The 26,032-nt window shown below is 39.1% G+C and overlaps 1 protein-coding gene across 4 annotated transcripts in view; it reads right to left on the reverse strand.

Moving 5' to 3' along the window:
- Positions 1–26,032, reverse strand: part of DGKH (diacylglycerol kinase eta) — a 180,377-nt gene that overhangs the window by 153,138 nt on the left and 1,207 nt on the right. For all 4 annotated transcript variants that reach the window (XM_058548239.1, XM_058548238.1, XM_058548236.1 and 1 more), the window contains exon 2: positions 19,854–20,057. In XM_058548239.1, the coding sequence (XP_058404222.1) occupies positions 19,854–20,057 (204 nt within the window). The remainder of the gene's footprint in view (positions 1–19,853; positions 20,058–26,032) is intronic.

Here is a 26,032-nt window from a genome sequence, read left to right on the forward strand (position 1 = left end):
TATGGAAAAGAGTATGGAAGTTCCTCAAAAAATTAAAAATATAACTACCATATGATCCAGCAATTCCATTTCTATGTATTTATCCAAAGAAAACAAAAACACTAACTCAAAAAGATACATGCACCACCATGTTCACTGCAGCATTACTTACAATACCCAAGATATGGAAACAACTAAGTGTCCACCAATGAATGAATGGATAAAGAAGATGTGGTGTGTGCGTGTGTGTGTGTGTGTGTGTGTGTGTATATATATATATGGTGTGTGTGTATATATATATACACACACCACATATACAATGGAATATTATTCAGCCATAAAAAAGACTGCAATTTTGCCATTTACAACAACATGAATGGACCTTAAGGGCATTATGCTAAGTGAAATAAGTCAAAGAGAGAAAGACAAATACTGTATAATTTTACTTATATGTGGAATCTAAAAAAACAACAACAACCAAAGAAAACTAAGCTCACAGATACAGAGAACAGATTGGTGGTTGCCAGAGGTAGAGGGTGGGGAGTGGGCAAAATGGATGAAGGGGGTCAAAAGGTACAAACTCCCAGTTATAAGATAAATAAGTCCTGGGGATGTAATGTACAGCATGGTGACTATAGTTAATAATACTGTGTCATATATTTGAAAGTTGCTAGGAGAGTAAATCTTAAAAGTCCTCAACACAGGAAAAAAAATTTTTGTAACTATGTATGGTGACATGTTAATTAGACTTATTGTGGTGATCATTTTGTAATATATACAAATATTGAATCATTATGTTGTATACTTGAAACTAATATAATGTTATGTCAATTATACCTAAATAAAAGAAATTTTTTAATAAAACAAAACTGAATAGAACAACAACAATAAAAAGGTATCTCAAAACTCAAAAAAATAAAAAGTCACTGTAAACACTGAATTAGTGAATACTGAACCATAGCTCCTAGGGGAAACGTAGGGTTAAGTTCCTGTGAGCCTTTCCATCAATCAATCAATATATAACCTTGTTTTATGCTAGTTTCTGTTTAATATATATACTGTTGATCCATTATCACTGAACTTATGGCCAATAGCGCTATCACTCACTCCTGAAGGGAGCTTAGCTAACACGTGTATTTTTTCCATTAGGCACATCACAGCCTTTTTGCTTTTAGGAACTGTAGGCAGCATTACAGCACTAAGCTTGGGGGCCACTTTAAGCAGCGAGATCACCAACAGAAAGCACAAAAATGTGAAAAATATCTCACTAAATATATCACAAAGAGGATACTTGTTTACTGTACATGAAGCCAGGTTGTCACCTGGTTCAGCCTCAGCTGGGGACATGCCCTTGTGCAACTCAAATTTTCCGCCACTCTATGCGTATCCTGGAATGACTGAAAAAGTACCCTGAGTATTGATTTTGGAGTTTCAAATAAATTTTAGTGAGTAGGCAAATTAGCAAATACAGAATCCACGAATAATGAGGATCCACTGTATAAAATATTAAGTACATGCATGTAGTGTTGTTTATTATATGAAAAACTATACTAAATGTTGTGCCGTTACACAATAGAGTCAGCAAGTTGTACTAAAGATTGCCAGACACCTGCAGGTATGGCTTCTGACCCCACAGTGATACGAAAAAGGCATTTCACTAATATTTGTCATTTGAAATATGTCATCACTGACCTGAGGTAAGTATTTTGTCTTATAATATCAAAATAAATTTCAGTGGTTTCTGCATACTAAGCATTTCTAGTAGACATGCTTACACTGTTTCAGTGGCTGAAAGAAGAGAATTTTTCAAAAACGGGTACATTTTATCAAACAAGTTCCTATTAGTATTCTGTCAATACACTATAATTTGCTAAGTATTTTTTGTTTGAATAAGTTTTAGAAATGCTACCAATTTGAAGAATTTATATTCCATTTATTAAAGAACAAATTAAAAACTTTGGTCAGCCTTAAGGTAAGTTCAGCTTACAAACAATGTTCTTCTATTTACAAAGCTGGCCAATTTTAACAACGCCCTTTTTAGGGGCTATTGATTTTATTATCAACATTTAATCCTTTGCTTATAATAAAAATTAGGCCACACAGACTTTCAGCTTCTAACATCTCAATACCATCTTTTTAGGAATCATTTTTATAGGTATGAATCACACCTGTAGGGATTTTTTGTTTGGTTTTGCTTTTACAGAAATAATAAATTATTGAATTATTATTCAATTATTCCTTTATATAGAAACAGAGAAATCAATGCATGCTGCTAGGTGGATAATACCATCTATCTTTGATTATTCCTACAAAAATGTTTAATCCACCTCTAGAAATATGAAGTACTATGCCACCTATTTATCAGACACATTTTATTAATAAAAACTGAGTGGTTTGAATTCTTTTGGTGTATGTGAACTCAAAATTTCTGTTTTCATTTTTCTGTAATGAGTTACATCCAAATTTTAAAACTAAAGTTTTTTCTTATTACAAAAGCAGACAAGTAACCTGTTAAAAATAATTTTAAAATAGAAATAAAGAGTATAAACACCCATAATTCCATAATACAGTGAGAAACCACTATGCCACTGTTATCTCCTTCCATGAGGCTCAGAGTCTACACAGGGTATTATAATCTCTTTTGTCTACATATTGTGAGTATTTTCCATGTCAATATGATGCAAATTAATTTATTCACACATTTATCCACTTACTTAGTACCTCCTGAATACCTTCTGCCTGCCAGGCACTGTGCACCTGATGAAATAGTGATTTTTTTTATATGGATATAGCAAAATTCATTTAACCAATACTTTATCACTGGACATTTGTATCATAAACAAAGAATGAGAAATAATCTTTCTAGCTAAACAATGGAGCAGTTTGGGAAATAACTTGCCTTGTAAATTGGCTCATGGTGAATTTCAGTATGTCAGGATTCAACAAGCTTTTACTTTCTGTTTTCTTCCTTAGTGTCACCTTCAAAAATTCCCTCCAACCTGAAACTATGCAATTACTTACCTATATTTATTTAGTACTTTTATGATTCATTTATTATAAATTTGATCTTTAACCCATCTGCAAACTATTTAGTCCATAGTGTGAGGTAGGGATTGGGCTTCCAATTTTAACTAAATGATTAGCCAGTTACCTCAAGAGGAATTACATATTGAGTAATTCATCTTTTTCCCCACTGATCTGAAATATGATCTTTATTGTAAAATATATCTTTATATATTTATGAGCAAGTTTCTGAACTTTTTATTCTGTTCCAGTGATCTTTCAGTTTATTTCCGCATCAAAGTCACATTAATTACTTTGTAGCTTTGTGCTAAGTTTAATTACATCTGATTGGCTAAGGCTCTCTTTGTTACTCTTCCTTTTCAATATGTAACTAGATATTATTTTATGACCTTTCAGATCATTTTAGTAAGTTAGCCAAAATTCCAATAGCAAATGTATTTATAATTGTATAAAATTTACAGAAAAAATGGGTAAAACTATAGCATTCATTCAAATTTCTTTTTGTCCCTCAGCAAAGTTCATAGTTTTCTTGATGTTTTGCACATTTCTTAAGCTTATTTTTCACTTATCTCACTAAAAAAAATTCTCGTAATATTATTATTTGAGTTTATAGTGGGCCATTCCTATGAAGCTAGCTTTAAAATTTGTTTTAATTGTGGTAAAATAAACATAACAAAAAATTTACCATCCTAACCATGTTTAAGTATACAGTTCAGTGGCATTAAGCACATTCACGCTGTTGTGCAACCATCACCACATCCATCCACAGAACTCTTTCCTCTTGCAAAACTGAACACTATACCCAGTAAACACAACTCCCCATTTCCCCCTTCCCCCAGGCCCTGGCAACCACCATTCTACTTTCTGTCTCTCTGAATTTGACTACTCAAGGTACCTCCCATAAGCAGAATCATACAGTATCTGTCCCTTTGCAGCTGGCTTATTTCCTTTAGCATAATGTCTTTGAGGTTCATTCATGTTGTAGCATGTGTCAGAATTTCCTGTTTTAGGCTGAATAATAATAATATGTATATACCACATTTTGTTTATCCATTCATCCGTCAATGGACACTTGAGTTGCTTCCACTTTTTGGCTCTTGTGAATAATGCTTCTACAAACATGGGTATGCAACTGCTATATAATTTAAGTGTTTTATATATCACGTACTCATATTGTACTATAGATGGATAATTAAAGTGTACATCAAGTTCCCAGGCTTTATCAGCCTGTAGGTATACAGGGGGTCACAATGATGACAATAATCCATACTTTGCTGGCTGTTTCTTTTACTCACTCACATAGCACCCCAGGCCTCCTCCTTCGCCTAACTATTTCCCAGGGACTGTCTCACATATGCTCACAGTTTGCCTTGACAGGAAAGTCAAGCACATGTGACTTCCCCTGTTCATTGCAGCCTCTCAATTACACCACATACACTAGGGTCTTTAAGGTAAAAATGCCGCATAGTAAGGTTTTTCCTGTCCCTTCATTATATCCACTCTCCTGTTCCATAAGAAAGGAGATTGAAGGAACTGACCCAACCAGCTAGAGTGCTTCTTCTTTAAGAAAAGGAGGGGAAAGACCATGAATACTCAGATGGTAATAATTTAGAATTGTTGTGACATGTATGGACGACGATAAGGTGGAAGTGTTACTAGGGGAAAGTTGAACCTCCTTCAACACTCATTCCTTCTTATGGAATCTTAACTAATTTATGATAAAATCTCTGTCTACTTTCCATCCTACAAAAAGGTTTACAATCAAACAGCTCTGTTTTCTGGCCTGCCAAAGGCAGAATAAGCAAAATAAGAAACTTTTCACTAGGACCAAAGACTTCACTATCATCACTTACTTGTATATTTCTAAGAGGCACCCTCTTGAAGAAGTCCCTTCACCTGAAGATTCTTGAATAAATAGCTAACATTCACCAGCATTTACTGTGTGCCAGGCACTGAACTAAGGACTTGATCTCTTTAAGCCTCACAAGAGCCTTAAGACGCCTTACATACAAGGAAACTAAGGCTTAGGGAGGTTCTGTAACTTAACCAATAAGAACTGGAGCTGGGACTTAATGTGTGTTCGGGTTTCATTTGTATGTTTTTTCAAAATTCCAAACCAGATCTATTCATTTCTTTGAGGAACTTTCTTTTTCATGTTCTAAGTAAAATATGCCTTGTATTTTATTGATGGAGGGACACCAGCTGTGCATACGTGATCTAGAGATTTCTCAAGTAAAACCTATTGTTAATGCATCTGTAAAGCATATTTAAAATAATTAAAACTGTATAGCTTCTGTTAGTAGTCTTTCTTCAATTTTATTTTCTTTCTTCTTTTTTTAATTCGAATGACTAAAGTTTAATTCTTTGCAAGGATTTTTCGCTTCCACCCTTCCTCAGCTGCTCGGTCCCACGGTTACTTCCCAGGACCTGCCTCAAGCACTCATTCTCTACCCAACAGAAATTCCAGAGATTGTCATCATAATCTCTCCTTGTGTCCACCCTCCACCTCCCATCCCCTCTTGCTTTGTCATGCTTACTTAGACAAACCACAACCCTGGTTTAACCCAGTTCTCCACTTCGTGCCTTCACTATACAACTGAACATGGTCCCACAGCCAGGCTGACAGCGCTCACCTTAAATCCATGGTCACTCACCTTAGGCGTGCCCTAAATGCCACTTGACACTCACACTGTATTTCTCTGCTCCATTCACTTTCCCACTCTCTCATTCAAGTATTTCATACCTTTTCCTCTCTCCTCAGATCTCTAATATCTTCTCCCTCATAGTGATTCTCAGCTGATGACCTAGCTTCTTATTCCCCTAAGAAAACTGAAACAATCAGAAAAGAATCTCCAAAGGCACCTACCCCTGCATCTACTGCATACTGTCAATAAACTGTCCTGTTCCCAGTACAGACCAGCTCCTCACCAGATCCCATCTCGCCTCACACATCTAAGAACACTGCTCCAGTCATTTTCCTCTCTGTCTTCTACATCGTCTGATCTTCCCTCTCAACTGCATTTTTCTCCTCAGACCACAAACATACCCTTCTCTCTCCTAAAAAAGTCATTTCACCTAAAAAAAAAAACCCTCAGGGGCCGGCCCGGTGGCGCAGTGGTTAAGTTCGCGCGCTCCACTTCAGCGACCTGGAGTTCATGGGTTCGGATCCCGGGCATGGACCTACATACTGCTCATCAAGCCATGCTGTGGTGGCATCCCACATACAGAAAATAGAGGAAGATTGGCACAAATGTTAGCTCAGGGCTAATCTTCCCAACCAAAAAAAAAAAAAAAAAAAGCCCTCACTTGACTCCTAGGTTCCTCTCCAGCTACCGCTTCATTTCCCTCCTATCTTCTAAAGAATCTGTTTTAGATACTGATTTTATTTTAAATATCAAAGTAGCTATGGAACAGCAACTACATTCCTTTAATATAACTATAATAACTAGCATCTATTAAATGCTAATTATGTGCCAGCCGCTGTGCTAAATATGTATATTATCTCACGGAAATCATCACGAGCACCTATCTACTGTCCCCCTAACCTCTCTGATATTTTTCCCTGCTACTCACTTCCCCCTCCCTCGCTTTGCAATGGCCACCCTTAGCATCCTGACGTACTTGGACTCTGTCAGGTGTGTTGCCACCTCAAGGCCTTTGTACTTGCTTCTCCCTCTGCTTGCTCTGCTCTTCCTCCAGATATCCTCATGGCTCTCTCTCCAAGCAAAAAATAGGGTCCAGATACATTGTGGAAGCACAGCAGTTGTCAAAGTGCCCCCAAGGCCTTTTCAGGGGTCCATAAGGTTAACACTGTTCTCATAATAATCCTAAAACATATACGTCTTTTTAATATTCCACAATGCACTAATAAAACACTGCAAACATATTTTTTAAAAGCTTGGCTGTAGATACATTTTATTAGAGATACGAAGTTGAAGATTTAATATTCTGCAATGCACTCATAAAACACTGCAAACATATTTTTTAAAAGCCTGGTTGCAGAACCATTTTATTAGAGATATGAAATCTGAGAAACATCAGATTTTTCTTTCCATACTAGCTAAGAACATACCACTCAATCCTCTTTTATCAATTGCACCTGAGTAAGTAAATAAAAACAGCAGATAACCTCAGATGCTACAATACTTTGAAGGTATTTCAGCAGATGCCCAGTTTAATGGGAAGATTGTTTGAAGTACATGCCATTTATTCAATCTTCAAAACTATTTTGGGGGCTGGCCCGGTGGCGCAAGCGGTTAAGTGCGTGCACACTCTGCTGAGGTGGCCCGGGGTTCACCGGTTCAGATCCCGGGCACACACCAACGCACCGTTTGTCAGGCCATGCTGTGGCGGCATCCCATATAAAGTGGAGGAAGATGGGCACAGATGTTAGCCCAGGGCCAGTCTTCCTCAGCAAAAAGAAGAGGATTGGCAGATGTTAGCTCAGGGCCGTTCTTCCTCACAAAAAAAAAAAACTATTTTGGATTTTATGCATGGATTTAGCCATACTAAAACTGCCTTACTGAAATGCCCTACAGAACTGCGTCACGAAGCTGCAGTTTGGATTATGTCTGGACCTTACAAGAGGAGACATTATAAGGACACCTCCCGCATTTGTGTTACGATGTAAGTGAGGGGAGTGTGTACTCGATCCCTCAGTGACCTCCACATGGAAGACTGACAGAATACATTTCTTTGGGATCTAGAAAAACTTTTTTCTTGCTAAAATCTAGAGTTTTTCCACCACCGACAATAAAATTTTGTAAATAATCTTGTTACTTTGGCTGCCAGGAAGCTTGGGGCCAAATTTACAATTCATTTTTAACTTTGTGTGTGTGTGTGGACATAGAGAGAGAGAGACAGGAGAGAGCAGACACTCTGCTGTATAGACTAACCTACTAACCTTCCTCTTAGTCTCATAGTCCTATCTATATTTTACCTAAGCTTGAATGTAAACACAGAATTAAATGTAAATGTAAATATTTTCAGAAATGTGGGGAAATAGCAATATATAAAAATAAATCAGGCAGAGAAATTGGAAAAATTCCAGGTAGACGGAATAACACGTGCAAACACTTGCAGGTATAACAGTACCTCCTTACTTGGAAACAGAAAAGAGTTTGGCATGACTGGCCACAGGATGACAGTGACAGAAAACACAACTGGAATACCACGGCATTGACTCTGCCTGGACATTCTGACACCCGAGATCTGTGTGGCTCACGTCACTTCATTCAGATCTCTGTTCAAATATTCTCTCATCAAAGAGAGTCCTTCCTGAACCAATTCAACCAAAATACTTTATACATGCCCCGCTCCATCACTCCCTCTCCCTTTACCTGTTTTATTTTCCTTCACTACGCTTCTGAACAGCTGATATATTATATATTTGTTTATATGTTTATTAACTTCTCCCTTAAGAGAATATAAGCTCTAGTAAGCAGGGTTTTTTGTTATTTTACCATTCTAGCACCTACAATACCACTCAATAAATGTTGATTGAATGAATGGAAAGGTAGTTTAGTATCAAATTGAGAAAGACCCACTAAGCCATGCTAAGAAATTTAGACTTTATCCCACTAGTAATGGGCAATGTCTAACAGTTTATGCAAAATGTACCATGCTCATCCTTCTCTTTTACGAAGATAACTGGTAGAGGAGTAGAGGATGGACCTGAGAGGAAATCCATGGTAAAATCCAAAAGATAAATTATAAAGGTTAAATGAAGTCAGGGTAAGCAGCAATAGAAACGGAAAGGAAGGGATGAATTCACGACAGATACGAGCAGTATACAAAGGGATAATATATCATAATAGTTAAATCAGGCATCAAACTGGTCACTTGACAGCTGTGTGACCTTGGACAAGTTACTTATCTAATCCTTGGTTTCCTTATTTCTAAAATAGGGATCATAATTTTACCTACCTACTTCTTAGTTTTATTATGAGGAGTAAATGAGATAATGTATGAAAAAACAGAATTGTGTTTGGTGACCACTGACTGAGCTGAAGAGGAAAGGGACTGTGTCTGCTCGGGACTGTCCCCAGGGCCCAGCACTCTGTTACCCATTGTAGGCACTGAATGCATATTTGTTGAAAGCAAATGAGTTAATGAAGACGATTAGCAAGACCACAAGTCAAGATTAACTACAAGGCAAATCCTTCTATAAGATATAAAAGTAATAGAGCAACATTTGGCCAGGAGGTCATAGGTCTGTCCAGTTTGAGAATGCTGAGGCTGAGAAGGCTATGGGGCCCACTACAGTAAATGTCCAATAGGCAAAGGAAATACAGGACCAGTTCTGAGGAGAGAGGACAGGTTAGAGAAAGACCGGTACAGCTGGTAGTTGAAGCCTAATCTAATCGGTCAGATCAACTAAGGAAGAGGCATACAGAGTTAGAATCAGAATCCCAGGAAACACAACCATTTAGCACCAGCAAAAGGAATCAGGGATCGAGAATGAGGCAGTAGAAAGGTAGTAAGAAAGGTAAGAGAAATTTAAACCCTGAAAGCAAAAGGGGAAGATGTGAGGAAAAAAATGGTCAACAGTGTCAAAATTAGCAAGAAATATAGTTTGAGTTTAAAACTAAAAAGAGAGCACTGGATCTGAGTAGTTACATCATCAGTGACCTTTGCAAAAGAAGTTTTCATGAAGTGGTTGGGGCAAAAGCCAGAATGTGTGGACTGAGGAGTAAACAGGAGTTGAGGAAGGGAAGATACAAGGAAGATCACTTCAAGATAAAGTAGATTTAGCCATGGAAGCACCTAAGAGCCTACTTGGCCAATTATTCCCACTACCACCTCCAAGTGGTCATTTGTTCTTAAGAAAGTATTTTTCATGAGACACTTGTAACATACATTACCCCAGAAACAAGTCTGGCCCTAACTAGAACCATCAAGTAGAGTAAGCCTAGCCACCGCTCTTGCAGTCTGGGTTTTCATATGTCCAAAGGGCCCTTCATGGTAGCAAAGACATATTTAAAATTAAAAAATAATGGTCTGTAAAAGTAATAGTTTCATCAAGTCTTTTAAATAGTCAACAAAGGATAAAGTGGTCTATATATCCTATTGATTAAATTACTTAGAAGACACATGTATCAGGAATAATTGAGTTATTGAGATTTTATACCGATTTTTAAAAATAATTATAATACTCAGGGATGCAAAAGCATACTGTGCATTTCTTTAATTCTCACTACTACCCTACAAGGTAGGAATCACTATATCCATGTTGCAAATGAGAAATCTGAAGTTCAGAGAGATGAAGTGTATTGGTCAGAGTACGCTAACCGCTATAGCAAACAATGCCCAAATCTCAGGGGCTTAACACAATCAAGGTCTAGTTCCCTCTTGTGTCACATCCAATATGGCCAGTGAGGCTTGGGGACAGGAGCACAGAGGCTCTTCTCCATGAATTTGTTCAGGGATCCAAGCTCCTTGCACTGGATAATCTACATCTAGCTGGCAGGTGAGGGAAGAGACAGAGCATGGAGAGTCCCATCAATTGCTTTAGAGGACAAGTGACAAACATCACTCCCACCCAGGTTTCATTCGCCTGAACTCAGTTACATAGCCCCACCTATCTTAAGGGGGAAATGAAGTCGAATGGTAGGCCAGGAAAAACAGGAGAAACGCAGATATTGATGGGCACAACTTTCTCTGCCACGTTAAGTAACATGACTAAAATCACCTAATGAAAGAGCTGAGAAGCAAATCCCACACTACCTAACTGCTCCAAGGAACCTTGCTATTCTATGCTGCTTCTCGTTTCATTTCATCGAACCCACCCCCAATTTAAGCATTTCTCCAAATGACAACAATGGATGGTTTATGTTGCAAGGGTTCCTTCTTACTGTAAAACTATATTCTGTGTGTGTATATTTTTTCTATGTATCTTTTATCCTCAGTCCTGCAATTCGTTTTAGTCTTCTGAAGGGCAGACACACAGACATAAAATTTGGGGAGCCATCTGAATCCTATCCACGCTATGGGGGGCATGAACCCCAGTCTAAGAACTCCTCTATATGCAGTACCTTACGTTTGACACTGTTAACTTACCTCCAACTTTCTACCTGCTTTCTCCCTCACTCGCACCCCTACTTCAGCCTCACTCACCTCCTCCTCATTACAGCTTCTGCGTCTTGGGCTTTGCAGCTGCTGTTCCTTCTGCCTAGACTGCTTTTCCCCCAGAGGTCCCCATGGCTCATTCCCTCAAGATTGCTGCTCTGATGTCACCTTCTCAGGAAGAGCTTCCCCTCCCCTCCCCACCCCCACTCCCATTCATGCTTTATTTTTCTCTATAGCACTTCTCACCTCCTAATATAGTGTGCCTGTTACATATTTATGAGTTCATAAATTCTCCGGGCATTTAATTGCGAGCCCCGTGAGGGCAGAGGTTTTTGGCTATTTTGTTTCTGTTTGCTGCTCTTAGCACTTATGACAGTGCTTGGAACACCAAAAACAGCTTTTTGAAAGAACTGAGGGCAACCAAGGAGTGAAAAAGAGAAGGAACACACAAGTAGATGCAGGTATTGACAGTGTTCAGTTCTGAAGCTGGGTTCACAGCTGCTCATTTTACCATGAACTCCACAAACTAGAGATATTATTCATCTATATATCAACATCAACTATTACAACATAATTTTAAAATACAATATGAGTTTGTACAAATAATACAACTCAAAACAGTATGCCTGTTCTGGTATACACCCTGGCACCTTTCCTTATTTAAATAAAATAGTGAGATGGAGAAAATTGGGCCCCAAAAATGTCATTTTCATTCCTTAGCTAGTTAAAAATAAATTTTACTCGTATTTTTTCCTCAACTCTGCCTTAATAGGCCAAACGGAAAACTACTTGATATAATTCTTTTAAACGCTATATCATGACCTTTTAAAAACAGCATCTTACCTTATGCAAGTGAAACTAACAGTTTTCTTTGAAAACCTGCTTGCAGAATCAGATACCTATAAGCATTTGTTCTGAATTAGTCTTTCTAAAGATGTTTTCAAAGTGATTCCATGATTTTGCCAACAGTAATTAAAATTAATATAAATTTCTGCTGAAATTTTTTATTTCAAAATTTACTTTTCAATCATGTACTCTTAAACATGTCACTAAAAACATGGGATTCAAATGCAAAAAAATATTATGAAACCTAAAACATTAGGGAGAGATACGCTCACAGATTAAACATATTTAATAAAGGGCAGGGTAGGAAGGAGGAGGAAAGGGAAGGGAAGGGAGAGGAGAATCTAAGGAAGAGAAGGAGGAGGACAGGAGGGGGCGGGAGAGAGCAAAGAAAAGTGAGCAGACAGCCTGCATACATCTGTACTTGTACACTGTAGATGTAAAAAGTTTCAAAATCCAAAAAGCTTATGGGACCATGAGAGAAGGCATTTGGAACCCATCCATTGTATCCACTGTGCCCGAGTCCTGTTTGGAGTTCCAGCCCTGCCATTTACTCAGCAGATATTCAAACTTGGTCTCAGTTTTATCATTTGTAAAATTTAGATAATTGTACGAAACTGTTAAATAAGTTCATGCATATAAAACTGCTCTATAAACAATAAAATGCTAAGTAGAAAAGTATTTTTAAATTTCTAACATAAATGCATCAAGCTTATATAAAAAAGATTTATTACATAAATTACATCCCGGTGGTTTGAAAAATTCCGGGTACTCAAACGGCATAGTCAGAGGGTTAGAGATTCCAGCTCCACACACGATCAAGTTAATCATACTTCTTTGCTATAAAACAAGAGCCTAACAGTCTTTCGAATATTCTCATAACACAAAGCAGGGGGAGGGTATTCCTGCCATATACGTTCATTTGGAAAAAACAAGTGACTATCTAAAATAGAAACAACACACACTGAATCCTAAATTAAAGCTATCATCAGTAATGGTTACTGACCACTTTAAGCCACTTAACCAAATCAAAAACACAAATGGGTTTCAAGTAACTAAATATTCAGAGAGAAAAACAGTCAATACCCAACAAAACCAAACAAATTTGCCAAGGGAAAATGTAATGTACTAACATGTTATGGTCTTTTTCAAAGGTCTATTCTTAGATGTAAAACAAACTCTCTTTAATTAAAACCTTTGCTTATAAACACATTTCCTGAGTAAGTAAAGCCTAACAAATCCAATATGAGCGAAACACTGTACCCTGGAAACAGAAAGGAGCCCCGAGTCATTTACAATAGTAGTTTCATATAACCTTTCATCACTCCTACCACAACAGCAAACATGCAACCTTAAACCAAGTAAAAGCTTTCTAAATTTAGATACTTGCAAATAAGGCATCTTAAGTTACATGTAAAGGTTTAGTAAATTATTTATTATGTCTCTTATCTTTAATAATGGGATAGCGTGTTTAATTTGTAATCAAAATGGAAAGAAAGCTGTTATACCATATATTACTGTACCAAGACTCAGAGTTTCCAGTCTATATTTAGTCCACATTAAAATGGAAGCAAAGACGCAAACCAAGCTAAAAATAAAATGTTCTACAAAGATGAGATTTTTGAAATCTAGCTTTATTTGGTCCCTTGAATGCTGATCGTATTTAGCAGCACCTTAGCTTCAGAGTGCTTTGCTAACCTAACTATACCATTTTCCATCATCTAGAATAGGGATCAGCAAACTGGGCGCACAAGCCAAAGCTATTGGCCATATCCTTCCAGCATTTGATTTTGTACAGCCCACAAGCTAAGAAGGTTTTTACATGTTTAAATGGCTTTAAAAAAAAAAAAGAGAAGAAAAAAATTTCTTAACACATGATAATCACATGAAATTCAAATTTCAGTGTCCTTAAAGTTTTATTGGAACACAGCCACACTTATTCACTTCAGTATTGTCTCTGGCTGCTTTTATACTACAACAGTAGAGCTGAGTGATTTTGACACAGACTTTATGGCCTACAAAGCTTAAAATAATTACTATCTGGCCCTTTGCAGAAAACATTAGCCAACTTCTTCCCTAGATGAATGTTAATTATTCTTATTATTCAAGATATCTTCCTGTTCATCAGCTATCAAAATGTAAAAGTCCCTACTTGCCTCTCATATCATATTGAGTTTCCAAATAATAAACCTGTCAAAATTACTTTATTCTCATTTCTTAACAATCTTCTGGCCGTGTTTGTTTCTCATCCTATTTGGATCATTACTCAATCCAATGTTTCCACCCAGAACTGTGGGTAAAAGTTTTAAATATTTTCTAATCTATTCTGTTTCTGTTTTAAATGCTAGACGGGAACCATCATGACCCACTAATGGGCTGCCACCTACAATGTGAAAAACAATGAGCAAGTCTTCCCTAGTCTACTCCATCTAAGGTTTATGGTGAAAGATAATATTTTAATTGCACAAATTGCATCTTATAAACCAGTGAAAAATACAAATCAATATTTCCATATATTGTCTTGCCATAAACGTATAAGAGCTTATTTGTACACCCTTCATGTTAAAGTAAAACCAAGGTACTAATTGAAGAATGTGGTGATTATTCTTTTCCTAATGGCCTTAAAGAGATGTCTTAATCCAGACATAATGTTGCAAAGTTCTGAATATCTTCCCAGTGTTTAGGTATGTTTTACCCAAATTTAGAGACTCATTTATGGACATTCAAAATTAACTGTAAGAGGTATATAAATGTCAAAAAAAAAATAAATGAGAGCATAATAAACCTAATTAGGAGGTATTTTTGACACATGAAGCTTCAAGACCTTGGCCGAGATGAGTCAATGTCAGAAAAAGTCATTGAGATGGTTCCCATTTGTTTATACCATTCCACTTATGATGGCTGAACATTCCTAGCTATAAACCTGACCAAGGTTCTTCCAGCCATTCCCTGCAAAATGAAAGACTACAGTATTCATGGGCCAACAAAAAGCAAACAAAGTGTCCTTCACATTCATGTTCAAAACCAAGCTGGTCTGAGTTTATATTAGTGTTGTTTCAGAATGTCTCATTCTCAGTAGATACTGTGAAAATCTCTACAACAGTAAATCTGAATGCAAAATCAACCTCCTCCCCGAGACCGGACTAAGAATTTAGAAATAATAGCCAAGGGTAAAGAGAGAGGAAGAGACGATGAGTTACAGCTCCTTTTGGCTTCGCCACATCAGCACTCTTTCCACTATATAACCCATATAAGTGACTTTTTTTTCCCTTCGGGGAAACAGAGGCAGCCATAAAATTATCTAGTGTTTAGCACCTGGGTAGCTAGATGAGACTTCCTGAAATTCCAGTTAGCTGATACAGAGAAAGGAAAAAAAGTGAAAAACAGAAAGAAAAAAATAGTTGAAAGGACAAAGAAACTGGGGGAAAAATGGAAAATGAAAAGGGGATCAAAGAGTATACAATGTGGGGCTATGAGGAGGGTACTAAAATGTACATGAGGATTTTATTAAATCATACTAATTTTAAAAGCATGCCAGTCTTATTCTTTACTTAAAAAGTCATCATATCCAGTGCAAAAAAGCTGAGATTAGTGTTGTCCTAAAATAACCCATATTTCCTTCCATAGAGAACTGGTTAATTAAATGATGACATAACATATTAGGTTGAACCATATGAAATTTCCCATATTTGACCATTTTTTCCCCAGCTTTATTGAGGTATAATTTACAAATAAAATTGTACATACTTAAAGTATACAATATGAGGATTTGATAGATATAGACATTATAAAATGATTACAATTAAGTTAATTAACATATCCATCACCTCACATACTTATCTTTTTTTAATATGGTGAGCATGCTTAAGATCTATTTTCTTAGCAAATTTCAAGTGTATAATACAGTATTATTAACTATAGTCACTATGCTGTACATTAGATCCCCAGAACTTACTCATCTTATAACTGAAAGTATGTACCCTTTGACCAACATCTCCCCATTTCCCCAACCTCCCAGCCCTTGGCAACCACCATTCTGCTCTCGACCATTTTTGACCTACTGACAGAGCAACTTCACTTAGCTCAACCTAATATAATGGAATACTTTGCCATCATTAAAAAGAATCAGGTAGATTATACAAGTGTTAGGGAAATGACCTCCACATTATATCTCCAAACAAACAAGACATAGAATATGTATAGAATGTTCCCTTTAGTATTTTTTAAATACTATATATTTAAGTACATATATATATACACCCACTTGTATGTGCATAGAAACTTTCTGGAAGCACACCAAGAAAATGTCAACAATTGTCTCTGAGACAGAGACTAGAAGGTGTGGGACGAGAGGGAAAATACTTTTCACTGAATACCCTCCCATCACTGAATATCCTCTCACACTGTTTGAATGTCTTATTACATGCATGCATTACTTTTTCTATTAAGAAAAGTCTGGATGCTTTTCAGATGCCACAACTAACTTAAGGTTCTTCACTAACATTCAAATTATTTAAAACATTAACCAGTATTCACAACAAAGAACACTTCAAATAAGGTAATAAGTTAGTAACTAGTTAAGTTACTAGATTAACTGGATACCAAACAGCTTTATGACCCTAAGGATCTTAAAGGAAATTAAAATAAGTACTACGTTTTAACAATAATATCCATATATACAAAGCATTGTGTGCAAGCATGTAATATAATATATACACAGTCATTCATTTAAGAAATGTTTTTGACCTCTATGTGCAACTGACTCTGCTGTAGGCCCTCTGTCTGTCTGTCTATGAAACGCTTTATAAAGAGGGTGCATATATACACATACATATGTAAGCATGTGTATACGCATGTGTAGGTCTGTGTGCGTGTGCCACACACACCATCCCAGGCTGCTACTCAACCAGGATTGAAGATGCCATTAGCAATCACAACCTGTCAGACCTAGTGGTCCCTTGGTGTATCTTCGGGATGTATGAGCAAGAACTGCTACTGCTTTCTTAACAATGACTAGGCCTTGGGCTAGTCCTGGCGTCTCCCTCTCCACCAGGCTCCCTGTCTTACACAACTGCAGAAGGGCTCAAAAGAGGATCTGTCTTTTTCTAAAGATCTTTTCCCTTAACTCTTATCTGGATCACAATTGAAGACTGGGGACCAATAGATAAATTTAGCAGTTCTCATTCTATTAATTCCCCAACTGCCCTCGACCTCTTTCCTGAGAATCAGCACAGACGGTCCCGGCTTACAATGGTTCGACTTAAGATCTTTCGACTTTACAGTGGTCTGAAACCCATATGCAATCAGTGGAAACGCACTTTGAATTCTGAATTTTGATCTTTCCCCAGGCTAGCGATATACTGCACTATACTCTCTTGCGATGCTGGGCAGGCAGGGAGCCGCAGCTCCCAGTCAGCTACGTGATCACTTACAACTATTCTGTATCCATACACCCATTCTGTTTTTCATTTTCAGTATAGTAGTCAATAAATTACACGAGATATTCAACACTATACTATAAAATAGGCTTTGTGTTTGTGTTTTTTGCCCAACTGTAGGCTAATGTAAGTGTTCTGAGCACTTTTAAGGTAGCCTAGGCTAAACTACGATATTTGGTAGGTTAGGTATATTAAATGCATTTTCAACTTAGAGTACTTCAACTTAACAATGGGTTTATCAGGACTTAACCCCATTGTAAGTCAAGGAAAATTTGTATATGTGATAAGATGTGACTGATGAAATTTGTAGCAGGTATGAACAATCCGGATTCGGGGATGAGGAAAAGCAGGGAGGCTGAGGCTGATCTCAGGTGTTCATATATGAAAACGTTGATGAGCTTATATGCACTTGTATAAACTAGTGTAAAATGCAGAATTTCTGAAATTCAATACGTCTTTGGAAATTTAAGAAACATTTTATTTAATGATCACTAATTATCCCTAATCATGGCAAAATGTATGTGCTAAGTATTTTTACTAGAAAGTTAAATGGAAAACCAATAAATAAATGTGCTTTTTGAAATACTCCTAGCCTGGATAAACATGCTTGACCCCAAACCATAGATAATATCAAATTTAAGGAGTATAATCTCAGCTATTACCATGAGTTCATGAAACCTACAAATTTCAGTGGTACTCCTAACAAATTTGTCGTTTGACTTTACTCAATTCAAATTAGAGCCATTTCTAAATTTTCTTTCAAACAATATAAATTTACTGGTCAATCTTGATATAAGTATGCACGGAATTTTAAACATTTCATATGAATATATTAAAATATACATTCTTTAAAACCTGCCATTTTGCCTATTATTAACAGTTTTATGAACTTTTTCTAAAATTAAGATTTCAAATGCTAAAGGCACTGTTAGGAAAGTCCCTATCTTGTTTAGCCCTAATCTTCTAAAAATACATTAAACCCATGTCCTTAATTTATCACAAATTCTATTAAATTAAAAAACGTCACTATTAAAAGCAGTTACAGGGCTCCGCCCGGTTGCGCAAGCGGTTAGCTGTGCGCCCTCCGCTGCAGCGACCGGGGGTTCTCGGGTTCGGATCCCAGGCGCAGAGGAACGCACTGCTTGGCAAGCCGCCATGCTGTGGCGGCGTCCCACATAAAGTGGAGGAAGATGGGCACGGATGTTAGCCCAGGGCCAGCCTTCCTCAGCAAAAAAAGAGGATTGGCAGATGTTAGCACAGAGCTGATCTCACAAAAAGAAAATTAAAAAATAAAAATAAAAAAAAGGAGTTACAAAAAGTGCACTTAAAAAAATGACTCAAGCAATCTTTGACTCGTTGCTAATTGCACCCTAACAGTTGTGTGTGCTTACACATATTTACTTTAGAAAATAAGAAAAGTTAATACAAACATGAATCCATAGGCATATAATAAAAGTTCTATTTTCATATAGGGGCCCACGGACCTTAGAAAACAAATTCTCATAAAAATAGGTATACAATGAATTAACTTTTGCAAATTTATTTTTAAAGAGCACACAAATCCAATAATATCACTGGTTTCCTTTTCAAATTCCTCATTAAAGTTCCCCAGGGATAAATGACTCCCTGCGTGACGATTTAGAAGTATGAAGAAAGTTAGAATATATAAATAATCCTTCAGTCACAAGCATTTGCGATATATATGTTCACAATCAAAGTAAAACTCTCAACTTCGAGCCCTCACAGGTCAGCAGTACCTGCTACATAAACAAGAGTAACACAGCATGCTAATCTCCATATAACACAAGCAGGTTACTTTCCATTATTAAAAATAACCATGAGTGTGTTGGTGAGATCTGAACTCTGCACTTAGCCAGAACCTACGACGCGAAAGCCTGGCTTGCTGTCCCTGCCGCGCTGGGTGCTGTTAACCGGGAGCATCATTTACGACTGGGGACGCCCCTTCCAAACGGCAGCAAGTGGCAAAGGGGGTGTCCGGTGTCCCCTCCCCACCCACCCTCGCGGAGTGGGCCAGAGGAGGGGCAGGCTGCTGCCTGCGGGAAGGGAACGTGGCGGGCTCACTGCCGCTCTGGCGGCCTGCACTCCGCTCCCTGCTCAACGCACAGACTCTGCCGAACCTCTGCACGGCAGGGAGCACAAAAAATAAAACACTCCTTTTGAGTTCCCTGAGCGGGAACCCTCCCCAGCGCTTCAGCTTTTTCCCACGCTCCCGCCGAGCCGCGGGTCCCCGTCTCCTCCGCCTCTGGCCGCTGAACTCCCCGGGAGCCCAGAAGCGCGACCTCCAGCGCGCGGGCCGGGAATCCCTTCCTGCCGCGCCGCGGTCCAGCTCCCGCCGGCCCCGCCCCCGGCCCAGGCCCCGCCCTCACCTCGATCCCCACGCTCCCGGGACCGCCGGCGCGCTCCCCGCGCCGCGGGCGTCCTCTCGCCTCTTCCCCGCCCCGCCGCCTCCCGCCCTCCGCGCTCCCCTCAGGCCCGCCTCACCTTGGTCCGGATCTGCCCCGAGGTGGACACTTTGCGGATCAGTTTCTGGGGTCCCTCTTGCTCCGCTTCGCTGTCGGACGAATCCTCTCCGGGCCCCGCCGAGGCAGCGGCGGAGGTGACTGCGGCTCCGGCCCCGGCGGCCGCTCCGCCCGCGGCGCCCGGAGGGTGGTGCTGGCCGCCGGCCCCGGCCATCCTCTCCGCGTCCTGCGGGGACACAGCACCGCCCGGCGGGGGCGGCGGCGGCGGTCAGGGGGTGGGCTCTGCCCGAGCCGGGCCCGGAGCCCCGCGCCCAGCTGCCGCCGCCATCTTCCGCTCCCCCAGCCGCCCCCGCGGGGAAGGGTCGCGGGGATCAGTCGCCCTCCCGACAGGGCCCCCCGGGCTTCTCCGCTCGGCTCTGGCCAGAGCGGCGAGCGCGGTGGGGCACAGGGGATGCAGACCCCGGCCCCGCCTGGGACCCCTGCGCACCCAGGATCGGGATGTTACAGGGTTCCTGACCCAGAATACGACCAGTGCGGGTAGAGAGGATGAGCGTGACAGAGGGCTCGGGACAACCTCCCCCTTCCCCTAGGGTCTGGGGTCTGCGGGCTGGACGGGAGGTCGGGGAAGACGAGAAATCTCCGCAGCCAACCCCCGCAGGCCCGGCAGCGGCGATGCTCCTTCCCTCGGTGCAGGGCCAACAGGGACAAAACGGCCCCTAGAGCAGAAAGGGAACCCAGAGCTTCCTCCCGACTCCCTTGGGTGCACCCCGCCACCTCCTGGACCCAGAATCTCTCCAGAGAGACTTGGGCCTCGCCGCACGTTCCCGCTGAATACAAGTCCCCTCCGCCCCTGGGATGTACGGGCACCGCCCCCTGTCTGTCTCACGACCCCCTAGCCTTCTCCGATGAACCATACCTCTCCCGCTTCTGCCCTGGGGTTCGGGTCCTTTCAGCTCTCTCGACCGTGGTGTTCAGTTTCTGGCCCACCCCCACCCCCATCCGGCGCACACGGAAGAGGAGAGCATTTTCCGGGAGGTTCCACTCCGCTCTGAGAACTTTTCGCTCAGAAAGAGCGATCCCTATGGCTAACAGGAAACTGGGAAGGGCGTGGAGAGAGGGCAGAAACAAGAGTATACACGCAGCCCAAGACGACAGAATGCAAAATAAACGTCTAAGCTGAAGCGCTAACCGAGACTGCCTGGAAGAAAACAATGCACTAGAGCCTTGTGAACACCAGTGCCAGAGCACGAAAACATTGGAAGTCCTGGGAGAGCCACTCCCTAACCGGACTAGAGCAGGAGGAAATGGGATCAACAGGCTGCAGGCACCGCTCACAACTCGTCCCATGCGAGCCGGTTAAGCGGCCACTTGGGAATAGCAGCCTTGCGGCGGGTCGTGCACGCTCCTCGTCAAAGAACCCTTGCAGATGTGGGAGTGCTTGGGGGAGAAGATACTAAAATGACTGATTCCTCTTGTCATCCACAGAGAACTCCAAACTGGTATTACCTATATTTTTAAGTAGGGCAAACACTCCCTGCCAGACTGTGGAGTCTCTTCACACTTCAGTAAAGCATTCAATCTCTTTAGCATGTTCATGCCCTTCAATTCCCATTCCTATTTTTTCAGTTGACATGACCTTCTATTTTTTCAGTTGACATGACCTTTAAGGGTTCTCCAAACTAAGATCCTATTGGGTTTTTTCTGGTTGCAGTCTTACTCTCAATAATTTGCTGTATCAGAACTAACAGTTCTAAGAGATCTGAAGAAACAATATGCAATCCCAATACTGTATATCCACATTGTAGATTAAATTCATTAAAATGTCAAATGTGCTAGTTGGCTTGAATCTTCAAAGACAGGAGATTGCTGCCATGTAATACTAATTGATAGAGGCTACTTCTCCAGTTGTATTCTTTAGGAAGGGAAGGAGTTGGGCAAAATAAACTCTAAGAGCCCTATGGCTCTGTAAATATGTAATTCTGTATCGACAAAGACCATATTGCTATGAAGGGAATTCTTTAAGACAAAAAATAATCAAAGTAATGGCCTTTATCCCAACCTATTTGGTCACTGACCAGTCCAGTGGTTGGCAGTGTAAACCAGAACACCTTATAATAAAGGGCCTTTGGAAAGAATAAACCTAGTTCAGACCTCTCTTTTAATGTAAAGAAACTGAGGCTCAAAATAACAAGCTGGGACCAAAGTCAAAATCATGTGATTACTATTCTAATGTTCTATTCACTTTACCTCACTATATAACAAAAGTTAGTTTGTCAATTCTCATGTTTCTATTCACACTTGAGGCTTTCAAGTTTTATATACCTGCAGTAACATTTTCCAGAATCCATGCAGAGAGGGATAAAACCGAAAGGCATTGTTTAATGCCCATGCCTGTTCTGTGAGCTTAAGAAGAGGACTGAATACATTTCTCACTCTGATTCAAACACTGATTGCTTAAAGTTACTTTAACAGAGTTTTCACGTGCAAGAGCTGGGCAATGAATACCTCAAAGTAAAGGTATTCATTGCTTCATAAAAATTTAACCTCACAGTTATCCCTGCTCTCCAAAGACTCCTGTAACAAGTTCTAAAACTTGGTTGTGACTTTGAAAGCACAGCCAGTCTTAGCCTGCTCATGCTAAATAAATGATCCCTCCTCTACAATTTCCCTAGCACAGAGAACACTCAGAGTGAAAATACCGTGTAGGGAAATGAAGGAATGTCACTTCATTTCCCACAAAAGGAAGCTCATGAAATACCCTCTTTTCTTCACCCATCTCTTCTAAGGAGACTGTTCAAGTAATCCCTAATTTAAGGTACCTGACCCACTAGCTCCTTCTCAGGTCTTATTTGTAAATTATAAGTTTCCAGAATGAACATCCAATCTGTATATTGTATACTCGCAATGCATTTCACTTTCCTTAAAAATATAATAGCAATGTCAAGAACTCAATATTTTCAACCATTTTAATGTAGCTCAAAAGGATAACTGAAACAAATTTCAAATTATGTGGTATATTACATTCTTTGATTTATAAGACTTCCTTGACTTTTCCCTTACTTGGTGTTTTCAGATTTTCAAGTAATTTCTTAGGTGTGTCTGACATATTTTTTTTATTATTATTACTTTGAAATCTTCGTTTGGAACATGTATCACAAACACACTATTAAAAACTTGGACATAAGCCATGTAAACACTGCATTCGGGATGAAATGGAAATAGGAGAAACTACCACTAAATTAGGTTTCTGCTTAATAGGGCTTCCAGCCCCATTTTTTTTTTAAAAAAACCTATTATACTGAAGATATGTAAGTCACAGCTAATTCTCTGATACCAACTTTATGCATATTAGCATATTATTATCTATAGAGATATTTTGAATTATATTCTTATTATTGATCACTACTAATAACAAAAAAGGTTTAACATCCATTTACAACTTCTACGGTTTTACGTTAAATATCATATCATAAACATGTATAAGTCTACATTTATATCCTGAAGAACCCAAGTAGGCACTTTAAAAACACTCATGTTGGGAGGGCTTGCCTAGTGTCGTAGTGGTTAAGTTCGCACACTCTGCTTCAGTGGCCTGGGGTTCAGTTTCCAATCCCAGGCACAGACCTATGTACTGCTCATCAAGCCATGCTCTGGCAGCATCCCACATACAAAATAGAGGAAGAAGGGCACAGATGTTAGCTCAGGGACAATCCTCCTCAGCAAAAAGAGGAAGATTAGCAACGGATGTTAACTCTGAGCCAATAGTCCTCACCCAAAAAAAAAGTCAAAATAATGATAATCAAGAAAAAACCACAGTCATGTTGAAGCACTCACATTCAGAACCAGTGGGAACCATGCAAAGAGCAGTGCAGGCTGAACAAACAATAGGCCTGCTTTCATTCAAACTTTAGAACTACTTCCTAATACACTGTTACATATTTAGAATTTAACATTCAAAACTGTATTAAAACTTCCTTAGTTGTTACCTGAACAAAAAAAGACTGAGATTGTGATATCAACTGTATGTACATATGGTCATTCCTGTACCTAAGGCAAACACCTTCCATCATCTAGACCCAATGCATAAATATACTTACAACTTCTCATTTATATTTTGGCTCTTTTTCCTTTGAAACTCTTCCCTTCCTAATTTTCCATTAGTTTTGAATAGTTTCATCAGAGCCAGCTAGATAAAAATCATTTGAAAATAAAAAACAAATTTTAGTAAGCAAAATGTACTCTAGTATTCCCCCACTGTCTAAGAACTACTTTGTAAACACTCCCATACTTTCTAAGTTTGGGCTAGAATTCTAACTACCCATTTTCCCCCTAGGATATTATCTGGGTTTTTTGGCTAAGTATCTTCCTACCCACCTATTCCCACCACCAAAATATTTTTTAATTGATTAGAAATTTAGGTAATGGCTCTATTTCCACTGATTTGATTACATTCCAAAGCTAGCATTAAAGAAAACATACAGAAATCTGAATGCTAACATTTATCTTCTTTTAGGCCCATTGCCCTAGCTGGAGTAATGACAAGGCTAACAGTTTATTTAAATGCCCTCACTTAACTAAATAACTTCATTTCATCTCCAAATACAAAGAATGTCATGAAGTCCAGCGGCTGCCCCTCAGCTCCAGACACGGATACATTTCAAGCCAGAAGTGGTATTCTCTTTACTATCACCCAGCATCGATTCCTGTGATTATGTTTACTCTTCTGTCTGAATAGTTCCATGTAGAATCATATCACCATGTTTTAGGTTTCATCAGAAAAGAATGAGGAGGGTAAATCCTTACATGCGTGTTGTTATACACAATAAGGGATAATGCAACAGGATCTGTGTAACATGAATATTGCCTGTTCAATATTAAACATTCCTTTTCATAAATGTAAATGCGTATACTTTTACGCTAATGTATCAAAGTTGCCTATATTGAAATTCAAAAAGCAGATTTTAAATAACTGCAAAATGGAGTCCAAATCAAAGCAGATGTTCTTAACCCAAGGTCTTTGAGGGTCCACAGTTTGGGCTCCAGGAACTCTGTGATTCCCTTGAAATTTTATTAAAAATTTTATCTGTATGTTGCATACGTACATTTTGGGAAGAAAGAGAGTCTATAGCTCTGATTAGATTCTTAAAGGGATCACAGACTCAAGAAAAGTTCAAGAATCCCTGATTTTGATGAATTTTCTGTCTATTCAAAACATTTAGATTAAACTGATACTTCTCCCCTTAGCTCCAAATGTCTGAAATAAAACATTTAAATACTGCTTTTCCCCTAATTTATCCCTCCTCTTTTCTTGTGTAACCACTTTTCAATAATTGGGATAACATCTTTTTTAAGAACCTAAACGAGAATTCCCTTTATTAGCTCTTTGTGGACATACATGTATGGCCACAGGGTTTCAAATAAAATCACTTTGTCAGAAGTATCATTTTATGCCACATACCTGAGATCTCTGAAGATGCTTTTTGGGCTATCTGAATGTAAACCATTAACATATATGAAACAAGATATTCTGTTTAATTAAGAATGTACACTCTGTGAGGATTTAAGGATTTGTATCTGTGTTGTTAACTGCTATATCCAACAGCCCTGGGACATAGTAGGTGCTGGAAAAAATATCTCTTGAATAAGTTAAAAAGCCTTTGGTGTTTAAAGAAAATAAATCTCATTTTTTGAGGAGAGTTCTACAGTCTGGCTAAAGTGTCACATTTCATTCACACATTTCTGTCAAGGCTCTAGTTTTAAAAGCTAATAAATGAGCATTTCCATTTTTGTCACTTTGGAAGGTAAAGCACAAAAAAAAGTCTCTATTTTTCTAGGCACAGTAGTTCTGGCCTCAGCACCCTAAAGTAAAATACATATAACCGGGTATTTTTCATTGTCATTGGTGTTGGCTTAAAGTATCCAGGTTCAAAAGGGACTTCATATAGGAAAGTTTAAAAGTAAAAGATTAACAAAACCAGGTCACTGAATTTAATTCTCAATGGTCTTTGATTTAAACTTCAAAACTGAATTGTACTTTTAATTTCAAAAATAATTTAATCCCCAGTGATAACCACAATAGAAGAAATATGAGCAGATGCCATTACCTAACAACATGTTCAAATTTACAAAAGCAAATACAGCTGCAGATACAGATGGATCAGAGTCGAAGGGCACTTCTGAAAGGTCGGGAACCAGGAGGCA

Source organism: Diceros bicornis, chromosome 9, assembly GCF_020826845.1.
Source record: "Diceros bicornis minor isolate mBicDic1 chromosome 9, mDicBic1.mat.cur, whole genome shotgun sequence".
Classification (NCBI taxonomy): domain Eukaryota; kingdom Metazoa; phylum Chordata; class Mammalia; order Perissodactyla; family Rhinocerotidae; genus Diceros; species Diceros bicornis.